The sequence below is a fragment of the Leptosomus discolor genome, chromosome 5 (assembly GCF_034619465.1).
Source record: "Leptosomus discolor isolate bLepDis1 chromosome 5, bLepDis1.hap2, whole genome shotgun sequence".
Lineage (NCBI taxonomy): Eukaryota > Metazoa > Chordata > Aves > Leptosomiformes > Leptosomidae > Leptosomus > Leptosomus discolor.
Window position 1 is genome coordinate 71,140,756 of NC_141395.1, and position 11,313 is coordinate 71,152,068.

At 45.8% G+C, this 11,313-nt stretch overlaps 1 protein-coding gene across 1 annotated transcript; it reads left to right on the top strand.

The window, feature by feature from the left end:
• The first annotated feature begins 5,694 nt into the window (after positions 1 to 5,694).
• Positions 5,695 to 9,192, top strand: LOC104342858 (lymphocyte antigen 6E). Its single transcript, XM_009946583.2, has 3 exons — positions 5,695 to 5,746; positions 8,279 to 8,398; positions 8,984 to 9,192. Exons 1-3 carry the CDS (start codon positions 5,695 to 5,697, stop codon positions 9,190 to 9,192), a joined length of 381 nt encoding a protein of 126 aa, XP_009944885.1.
• Positions 9,193 to 11,313: the final 2,121 nt, after the last annotated feature.

Here is an 11,313-nt window from a genome sequence, read left to right on the forward strand (position 1 = left end):
GATCACTTCCAGGTCTGAAATACTCATCATGCAAAAGATGAGTCCATAACATAAAGCAAATTTAATTTTTTTAAAAAAGAAAAAGATCTATTTTGAAAACCACAACTGTTGCCTTGTATTCCAGGATGGGGTGTGCACGTCTACCCCTTATAATGGGTCGACACAGAATATTTTATTTCTTGCAGAAGTGACATGCATGAGTAGAACAAAGCTTTCTTCGTGTCCCTGCAGACAGCAGTGGTTCTCACAAGGCCACAGCTGTGTCATAGATGAGTTTCTCTCACATAGCACTGGCCTGGCAGGTGCAAATGACTGTTCCTTACACCATTGTCAGGTTCTTAATTTTAAAAAAAGCCCACAAAACAAACACAAAAACCCTGCAGTGACCAGAAAGTCAGTTGTGAAGACAAACATGACAGCTGTCACCCACTTTTCTTCCTGGAGAGGCTGGCCAAAACCTTCTGTGGCAAAGATTTTGATTGTGCTTTCATAAGCATTTTTACTGGTGTTAAGGGAGTAGCCACTCAAGGAAGCGTACACCATCCTAGGAGTTTCACACAGAACACCCAAGTCTTTCCTGCGAGGACCAGAGTCCCTTCGCAGTAAGTGACTCTGGTAAGTCAAGGGGTGCCACTTTAGACTCCTTTCACACACACATTCTCACTCTCAAGCGCTTCTCTTTTTCTCAGGTTCAGCTCTAGTGTTCCCATAGCAAAGTCTCAGGCATCAAATGTTATAAAAACAATCTATTCAGACAGTACAGTGGAAAAAACCAGCTGGGTGCCCCCAAACAAAGAAATCCCTGGGCAATTATACCCTTCCAATCTATGCACCTGCCTCTCATGTGCTCTTCACATGCCTTTCATGTGCCTTCTGGTCCAATGGTGATTTCTGGTCTGGGATCTTCTAACACCTTGTTGGATTTCTCCTGGATTTCTCCAGGCCGTTCACTGTTCTTATCTTGTCGAGTTAGTGCCTCTGCTGATGGCTGTAGCCTCCTTAATCTTCTGGTTTGCGCTGCTCTAGAGGCTCTTTTTTGCTTAATTAGGTAAAAGTTCAGCATATCTTCATGAAAGTTCACAACTTGCGGCCTAAGGCTTCAGCAAATCTAGCTACTCATGCTAAGTAATGCTAAACAAACAGTACCCCAAATGGCACAACCATATACTGTAACCCCTGTGTCCTAACGCTAAATGGTTGACTCTGAGTGATCCATTCTACTGAAAACTCACTTATTTAAGCTAAACAACTAGTATTTCTTAACATTGGCATGATTCACATGCCTATCACAGACAAATATTTCCAAAGAAAGATCACAGCCCTGCTTGTCCGGATCAGCATGGACATGTGGCAGTGGGGAAGGTCCCATCTTAGTGCCTGCACATTGACTGCTTATGCCATGAAAGAGGATCAGGAGGGCATGACCTTGGACAAGGGGAAATTCCCACTTTCTGTGAAAAAGCAATGACAGACGTGGGAATTATCAACTGAGCTGTGTCAAGTGTAAACTTAAATAAACCTGTGAGGATCATTTCTCCCCAAACACAGTTGTGGCCAGTGGTGTCCTCCTTAGCGAGGACTGGCATTAACTCTTTTGGGGGAATCCGAAGAGGGTACTGGGGTTTTCTCTCTCACCTCTTCCTCCTCCTAGCCATCCTTCTTCATTCCCCTTTTTCCTTCAGACTCTGCAGGTCCCAAATATCCTCTCTCCTGGGTGCAGAAATGCCACCACAGGATAATAATCCTTGGCCCTGGATCCAAGAAGGATGATTCACATCCATAACTCTAACCTCTTTCCTCTACAAAGTGTGGTTACATCCAAATTGCTTGCAAGGAGCAGCCCCATGTCAGGGCATTGTCTGGGACAATGCTTGTTGGGGTGTGCCTAAGCCATGTTGATGGTCCAATGGCACGGGTGGCATTGGGGCTGGGCTTGTACCCTGTTTGGTGAGCTAGTCTGGATCTGGCCTTTCAGGCAAGGCATTGATGGGGATGTGAATCACAGCGGTTGATTCCATGCAAGATAGTGCTGTTTGATCTCTCCCCATGAGCCTTCAAGCTAATGGGACTGAATTATCTCTTAGGACCTCAGAGGTTAAGGAAATGTGAAAAAATGGCTTTGGTTTCCTGTGGCTGGTAGCTGCAGGCCCAAATGACACAGGTTCCTCACCTGTCGTGACTGATAGCAAGGCTCCTGTTGACTGCCATGGCTGTCATGCTGAGAAGTCTGCCCAGATCACTTCGTATTTCAGCCAGACACAGTTGATCTGGGCAACCCCGTCCTTCCTAGCTAGAGGTCTGGTAGCCTCTGTCACCTGCCATTGGGCTGACTTGAGGAGCTCTGTCCTGTTGTTTGGAGCCTACCAGGTCAACTATAGACCCAGATGTGCTTTGGGAAAGGGAAGAATACAGCAGGCTGCCTGCAGGAGTCAGGCCTTAGATGGAAAAGGCAAAATATCACATGCAGGTCTTCCTGTTTTCCTGGGTTTTCTGGGTCCCATGATATCCCCCTTTCCAGTCCTTCATCTAACCACAGCCAGATGAAGCAACCCAGCCTTCCCTGACCTGTCAAGGAAGGAGGAGAGGACACAACCAGATCAGCCTGATGCTGTCCGGGGCTGGGCTGGACCATCTGCGTGACTCAGATACACTGGGAGTACTCCTCATGGTTTCCTTCTTCTCATCTTGTCCCATGGCCTCTCCTTTCCCTGTTGAAACTGCAGTTTACAACCCTGAGCTGAAACAGAGAGTTTCCTCACTGCACCGTGGAGAAGAGCTGCAATTCGAGCCACTCTCCAGAAAGAAAAAGGGAGAAAGCGGGGAGAGCTGACATTAAAACATCCCCTGGCCTGGCAGTTTGCTTTACCTTGCGGCTCCATCATGGGCTGAAAACACTCCTTGTCTGGCTCCAGCTACACAAAAGGGACAGGCCTTGCACAACGCTCTCCCAGGGTCTGGCACAAACACACGCTGTCAGCTGCCAAGCTCAAAGTGGGTTAAGGTTTCTTCCTTAAAATTTCCAGGCTTTGTTAACTGTTTAATACCCTTCATGACACCTACTGGGTTAACACCCACCTAGCCCAGTTTCTGCAGCGAGATTCACCCTGCTGCCCTCCCTTCTCTTTTATTTATGTCCCTGGGAAAGTAGTTTTAACACTTCCATGCTGTGTTCTCCCGACACCATCTGCACTTCCCACTACCCCAATTGTCTTTGCCCTGGCCTTTCTTCCAGCTCTCTTCACCCCTTGCTTGAAAAAACTGGGCTGCTCTCTGCTTGAAAGGACACCCGTCCCCCACTCCCCCACCGTGGTGCTGGTTGGAGCCCAGAGCCCTTGCAGTGGCCCTGGGAGTGATTGCAATATCAACAGCGCACAAGAACAGCATGGTTTTGGGACCTGGCCAGACCCCAGTCTGGCTCCCAAAGTTTTTGCAGGCTTCTCTTTCAGAGGCACAGGGATAAGGGTCAGGTGATGCCCTAGATGCTTTCCCCATCCAGGCCCCACAGGAGACCCCATAGTTTGAGTCCAGTGGCTGGTTAATCTGAGATTTGGGAAGCTGTGGAAAATGCTCCTCAGACACTGAAGGGCAGTGGTTAACACCTGAACTCTGTCTGCACATATCAACATGTACACCTTGCATGGTGCTAAGTAATGCCACCATAGGAGAAATGGTGAAGCGTCGATACTTCCCTCTCATCCCATCTTATTTCTTAGCCTTACTTTGCCTGTCTTTAATTATTTCCCCCCCTTAAGCTTTGTGTGTTTGCTTTGATTTATTTTGCTTTGCACCAATATCTCTCAGCTCCCTCGTTGTCTCTTTACAGTTCTGGGTGAAATATTAATCCTGTTTATTATTATTAACCTTCCTTCTCTCTAATCTATTTAAATGCTTTCTCACATTTCCACTTCCTACAGCCCATTTCTCACTTGCAGATTTTCTATTCAGCTGCACATTGCTTTAACAGTGTCATTTATTTACTGTTCATTTATTTGTTTTAATTTTAAAGCCTTTCTTCTTTCTTGTTGTGGGCTGTCTTCATGCATTGCTCCCTTCTTCCTGCTGAGAAGCTGCATTTTTCTGCTCAGTTGGCTCCAAGATAAGCTGAATTCAGTGCGATAATTCAGTTTCATTTCTGATTTTTGATGTGGATGGAAGGAAAAGAAGTTTTGTTTTCTGTTTCTCCAGCTGGCTGAGAGAAGCCTGGCTATTGTACGTAAAACAAACATGTAGACTAATACCTACCATTTTCCCCTTTGCTCTAGCAGATCATGTTTCCTGCCTGATGTCGTTCATGCATGTATTTATACAAAGTCTTGTTTGTTTTTTTTTCACAGATTATTTCCAAAGTATAGTTGCTACATTAGCCGTCACGTGGGTCTTTCACATCCTTGCTAAAAGAGAAGATAATTAAAGATTCATGCTCACGGTCAGAGCAAATCCAGAGAGCAGAGTGGAAGACTTTGAAAACTAGATGCTCACCCCCTCCACCATGCCCTGGGCATGGGCAGAGAAAGAAATTCTTGGGGGCTGAAGCTGCTGTAGAAAAGGAGGAACAGGGCAAAGGAAGAACGACTGGAAGCAAGAATCATCACAGAGCTTGGGCACGGGACCATCCGCCCAGGATCTTGCAGACAGGTGATCAGAGGAAGAGCCTATGAAGCAGATTCATGGGGAGTAATTTGGGGAAAACAAAAAGCAACTGGATGTTCCTTATACTATTTCCACACCATTTGTGACCTTACAAACCTTGACTCTGAGCTCCCCTTGGTCATTTCTCTCTCTAAAAAGGACTTGCTTTTATTTCTCAGCCATTTTCACACCCCATCTGTAGTTTAACTCCTGCAGCTGTTTCCACGCGCTTTGCGCCTCTGCTGCATCCTGAATCATTTGGCAAGAGGTGATGAAGTGATTGTGGGAACAGAAGGACTGGAAAGGTCATGAGGGACAGGAAAAACCTGACAGAGTCCAGAGTTGGTCTACAAGTAGCAACAAACATTGTCGCTTGGAAACCCTGGAGGACAGAGAAGCAGCGCAAAGCAAAAGCATCAGACCCCATCCCTACCTGGACCATGGGAGCCTCTCAGTGACACCCTCCAGGCACAAATATTGTTATCAGAGGAATGATACAAGCTGGTTTTCTGCTTAAAGCCCTTTCCTGAGCACAAGTGAGATAATTCTAAATGACTGAGGACAATCCAGTGGGAAAAAATATCTTCTTTTTTCCTTCTCTCCCACTTCCACAGATAGGAAGCTCTCATACCATAGCAGAGAGAAAGGATGGAGGATACCAGGTGACGCCTCCTATCTTGCAAGCAATGAGCCATCCCAGACTGGCACAGCTGCCTCTGCCTTGCTCCGGGTTTCGTGGTTCAGCCCAATGGAGTAAGAAAGGACTCTCATGTTTGAATCAGATAAATTGTTCCCCCAAATTAGCAACGCAGACATGGTCAGCAGGAACAGGCCTTGGACAAAAAAGGCTGTATCTGAATGAGATGTAAAAAAAATTGCTACCTTGAGCCTCGTAATGAGTTCCTACGCACAAACACACCCATCACTGATCACATCTCATGTGCTGTCACTCCCCAAACCTCAAATTACTGTAATCAAAAGAAGTCAAAGCAAACGCAGTCCCAGTATAAAACCTTACCGTGGTGCACTATCCCACAGTGTTCGGGCTCTGAGGGCACAACAACCATGAAGGCTTTTCTGATTGCCCTGCTGGCAGCAGTCCTGTGTGCCGAGCGAGGTAAGGAGCTTTGGAGGCTGGGAGAGCCAGATGTAGAGGATGAAAATACTGGAGGAGAAACTAGAGATAATGCAGGGACAAGAAGGTTTGACAGCTTTTATTGCAATCGGTGAGGTCTTGGTAGTGCAATTTTTCTTTGGTGTCAGCTGCGTCGAGCATTAGTTAGTGTAGTTGAGTCTTAGCTTCTGGGTGAGTTCTGCTGAGGTACCCACAACCCAAAGAAGATGAGGTGTTTCTCACACCCTCAAGTGTCAAGCTCCAACCACTCACATCTGAAGACAGACATGTGAACCGAAAAATGCTAACAGGAATTAAGTGGGGCTCACAGTGTCACCTTTGGTTTCATTTTTGTTCCTGAATGAAACTTGCAGAATTGTTGCTAAAGGTAATACAGCTGGTGTTGACACTGTACCTTCTGCCAGCATTTCATTTTATTTCCCACAATGACATTACAATTAAGAAACTAGGTTGCTGGCAGATATTTGAAAGCCTAAGAGTTCTTCGCTCATAGTTTGGAGAGCTTTTAAGTGTTTGGGAGTGAGTGTGTTTGTAATGGGATCCACAACGCTCTGTGCTTGTCTTCTTTCAAAAGTAGGTGCAGATGTAACTAGACAATTGTGTAGAAATACCCAGTTGGCTCTGTGCATGTATTTGCAATCCTGAGGAGCACGGCAAGGCTTTTTGCACCGTTAAGGCTATTTTTGGCTGCATTCACAAAACTAGAGCTAATGGAGGGTGGAGGCCAGAAGCAGGCAAGGCTTTATAACAGCTATAATGATTTAAGCTGTTATTGTTTCCTGGCTGGGAGGGATTTTTCTTGCATCGGTCGGTGAACACGGGTGCATTTCAGTTGCTTTTGCGTACACGCTGGGGTCTCGGCTCCGTCTGCAGCAGGAAATGGTTTGAACAACTTTGTGAGATTTGGCAGAAAAGCAGATCAGAAAGAGCTACAGGAACTGTAAAATGCAGTAACACTTGCTAGGCAGCATGCCTGGGACGGCTCTGGCACGGTCTGCAAAAGGACAGTAGCCCACAGCTCAGGCTGGGGAACCTCCAAGCCTGAGAGGCTTAACTTATCCAAGTGATGGAGAAACAGCAAGTGCTGAATAGTCAGTGAATGAGTGGTTAAAACCAGGATGCAACAAGGATTATTTTACCTGCTGTTATGGAGAACATCTGCGCTTGCAACACCTGGCACTAGACAAGAGCATGTGGGTAGGTTTCAGAGCAAGATGGTCAGTCGTATTATGAGGAAGCCAGAGCTGGCTCCAGGGCTGTACCCAAGGCACCTGAGCTCCCCACGTCACAGAGGGGAGGCCTTTCCTTCTCCTACCTGTGGTAGTTAGGGCCTAAAACGGCTTTTAATTATCTTTTAAAACTCCTTCTGGAATTGTCTGACCAAGCGTCATGGGCAGGTTCAACTTCAGAGATGAATTTGAATCAACAGCGGCTGGGCTTTGAAGAGTTCCTGGGAGGAGTTTTCTTGTTAAAAATTGGTTAAAATTAAATTGAAAGGGGCTCTTCTGTGCAGAAGTAAGAGCCTTCCTGGGTTGAGAGAGCCAGGAGCAACTGAAGCAGGGAAATTTCATCCTAACAGAGGACCCTCCCTGGTTTACAATTTGTTCACCTTCAACCAAGAGCTCTCCACCACTGGAGCTGATGGAGTAGGCTGTCCCCAGAGCAGCTCAACTGCCTCTGTCACCCCTGCTCAGAAATGAGAAGCATTTCGTGGGACTCTGAACAGGAGGGAAACAGTTTCCACCAGTTGTGAATCCACCTCCAGGGAACGAGATGGTCAACTGGCCTATGTTTCCAGCATGGCCAGCTGGCCAGCCTGGAAATTTGACTCAAATTGACTTCAGTTTTGTTCAGAAATACACATCCTACCTCCTTCTGGCTTTGTAATAGACCTGGCTTGGCCCTGCTAATAGTATCACTGAGAACATGTTGTTCCAGGCACTGGTAGAAATAATCTCTCTATTGTCCAAAGCAACTTTTCCCAGGGAACTCCCTTTAATGTGGCTCTGTGCTCAGTAATTTAGGTCACGGGGCTGTCATAGGCTTTAATTAATTCATGCCTGCACGGTGTTTTGCAGATGCAGTCTGAAAATACTAAAAACTAAGCTCTCACCTGAGAACAGTGCCAGTTCATCTTCTCCTTGCCAGAACAATTCTAGACCGAGCCGGGCAGGTTGTGAGCTCTGCTTTTGCAGGTTGGCTGTCAACCAGGCCAATGCAGACCTGGAGGAGAAAGAAAAGTTACCTGAGAGTGCTGCTCAGGCTGAAAAAAATATGTTTTCAGGTTTAATCACTGAAAATCTCAAGCAAAGAAAGAAAACTTGTTTTGTTCTGTTTGTTTGGTTTTTTTCAGCTTCATTAATCCAACCAACTGCTTATCTCACCTGTCATGAAAACTTATGTGTAACATACTTTTCCCCTTGTATTTTCAAGACGGGATATGGCTTTTGACACTTTCTTTCCAGGAGGGCATTGCTGGAAACCACTAATATGTGTCATGTGCGCTCTTTCCAGCTTCCTCGCTGTTTTGCTACACATGTGACAACGAGCACTCCAACTGGAACTGTCTTAAAACCTACAAGTGTGAAGATCATGAGAAATACTGTACCACCACATACAGCTCTGCTGGGTTTGGTGAGTACCAGCAACACCTCAATGATATATATTTTTTTTTCCCTCCAGAGAAACTGATGGGCAATAGCTTTTTTAGGGCAGTAGTTGGTCTTGTTGGAAAGAATTGATCACTGAGGTTTACAGATCATAACGCGTAGTGTGTGTGAAACCCTCAGTGGTGTTCTGTGATTCATCACATGGGGTGTGTTTCTCATCACCTTGTGTCAGGGCTGGCTGGAGCACACAAGTTTTCACGAGCAGACCCTGTTGCTTGATTTGAGGGTCACATACTTGCTTTGTGATAGAGGATGGAAAGGGCTTGGATGTAAATAATGTGATTTTAGGAACTGAAAGTGCATTGGCAGTGATTTTTTTGCTGTCCTACAGGAAGCATGGTGTGGATTTCTATCAAGGACTTTCTAGAGTCATGTATTTGATCCAGGTCGTGTGGTTACTCACCCAGCACTCAACAAATCCGCTGATAGCTGTTACTGCTGCACTGCAAATTAAGCATAGTGCAATATAACTCCTCCTATCATCCTCCAGTCAGCTCTTGCAGAAGAATCTTAAATCACAGCTCTCCTTTCTTATCTATTCTCCACCCAGGCAAGGACATGGGACACCGCATCACCAAGAAATGTTCTGCAGACTGTCCTGAGACGAACGTGAACTTCGGTGTGGCGGCTTATTCCACCAAATGCTGTAGTACCTCCTTGTGCAATTTCAGTGGTGCCAACAGCATAAAAATCAGCTACGCTGTGATGTTCCTGGGAATTGTGGCCAGTTTGATCTGTGTTGTCAGGGCAGGATTGTGATCAGGGGTGGGAGAAGATGTGACAACCCAAGAACCTACAAGGTATTCCCCAACTGAGAAACCAACATCCTCTGTCAAGTGTCTCCAACAGGGTCTATGCTACCCTGTTTTTTTCGAAGACACTTTCAGATCCCATCCACAAAACGCCACAGCAGTGCGGCTCCTATTTTTCCCCCCCTGTATTATTTTTTGTTTTGTACTAATTTTCCCTGGGAAAGCTCTTTTGATAGCATCTGTGTGACAAATGTCAGACAAAATAAAGATTTATGTTATTCTAGAGAGCGTTTGCTATATCCACGCTAAGATCAGCCTGAGAAAACAGCTCTGCCAGAAAGGGCTGTAGTCTGAATCTCTGCTTCACACTGTTTTCTTCCTTTCAGCACCTGGGAGTCTTCTCTTGGCTGCCTTTCTCAATTGACTCAGTTGCACCCAGCAGCTCAAGATAGACATTCCGTAAAGCCAGATGTTCTGCCTGATCCCTCAGTGCTAATGAACGAAGGTGTTGATCTGGAAAGGTCGAAGATGTTCATGTTGTTCCCGTCGCAAGCAACAGCGAGAATTGTTTTGTAACTGCTAACACATAGCACCGGGGGGTTGGCAGGTTACTGGCTGCGCACCTGGCTGTGCTGCAATGTTCTCGTGTGATCTCTGCAGGGTGAGTTGTTTCAGCTTTTAAAATAGGTAAAGGTCCCACCCTAAGATGCTGGAGATGTCCGAGATGAGGATGGTGCTGCTGCAATCTGTCCTCATGGAAAGGAGACGTCTGCACCTGCTTGGAGAAGATGCTGCTGTTGAGAAATCGCTTGTGACTTTCCTGCAGGGACAGTGGAAATGGGCAGAAAGAGCCTGACAGAGGCTATGAGTGTCTGATCTGGTGGGGAGGTCTCTGCTCTTTCCCTTTCTTCTGTTACTGCTGCATTTCCAGGCTTGGGGATGGAGGAGAAGGGGTGGAGATCCCCTGCAGCTCTTGGGGGTGTGGAACTATAGCTAAAATAGGCAAAATACATACACTTTTGGAGCTGGAGGGTGTGTAATTCCCAAATGAGCAGTTTATAAGTGCAGTGCTGCATTTCAAGAGTGCTTGGATGGAAGTGGCACCAGGAAAAAAAGCTCTGATGTTTGCATCCCATCTGGATTTGAGGGGAGTCCTGCTCCACCAGCGCTCGAGACAGGCTGCAAAGTGCCTGTGTTTCTGTGCAACGGGGAGAAACCGCAGCACTGGTGAAGATGGGATTAGGGATTTAATCATCCTATAAAGATTTAATTTCTGGGCAAGGAGGGTGTTCTGCTATTTATTTAAATACAAGACGGGCTAACTGAAGAATTGTAGTGTTGAAGCACTTCTGTGCTGAGGGACCAACAGAAACTTGGGGTTTTGCACTTCTTTTTAACCACTTCTCCCATCGCTTTTCCTATATATTAATCATAATAATATAGGAAATGATTCTCAAAACTTTTGGCCAACTTGAAAATCCACGTTTAGTAAAAACATTTGAATTTCACAGTTACTTTTAAACTTCAGCTTTTGTTTCACGAAAACTGCATGTTTTCACCAAAATAAAGAAGTTTTTTGCCCTTCTCACATGACAATTTCAACCAAGATGAGCAAAACACTCTTCTTCCTTTTCCACTCAGCAATTGTGTCAAGGGAAATAGGTCTTTCCACCCCATCCTCCACCCTCAGTTAAATCCCCTGTTACTCTTTCCAAAATCTTCTTGAAGTTCATAGCTTCTAAATGCTTGTAAACTGTGGTATCATGTTCTTCTTTGCCTTAGTCCCTAATCATCTGTGTCCTTTCTACATCTATGGGTTCTTTTCGATCTATCTCACCTGGCACTGGTGAGGGATGGAGATAACATTAATATCAGAGGGACATATGGGACCAGATGGAACTGTGCAGGCCCATCTAATGGAAAATCTCGACTGTCAGAAATTTTGCAATCACTCCTTTAAGAAATGCAGCCTTGCCATCTCAAAATCTCAGCAGCTTGCAAGAGACATGAGATATTTTAGTTTTTGCTTGGATGAGACTACAAGGGAGGGGGGGGGGGAAGTGCCTAGCTGAGCTGCTATTTCTGTACCTGTTAATGGATGCTGCTGGCTGAAATAAATCCGAATGTG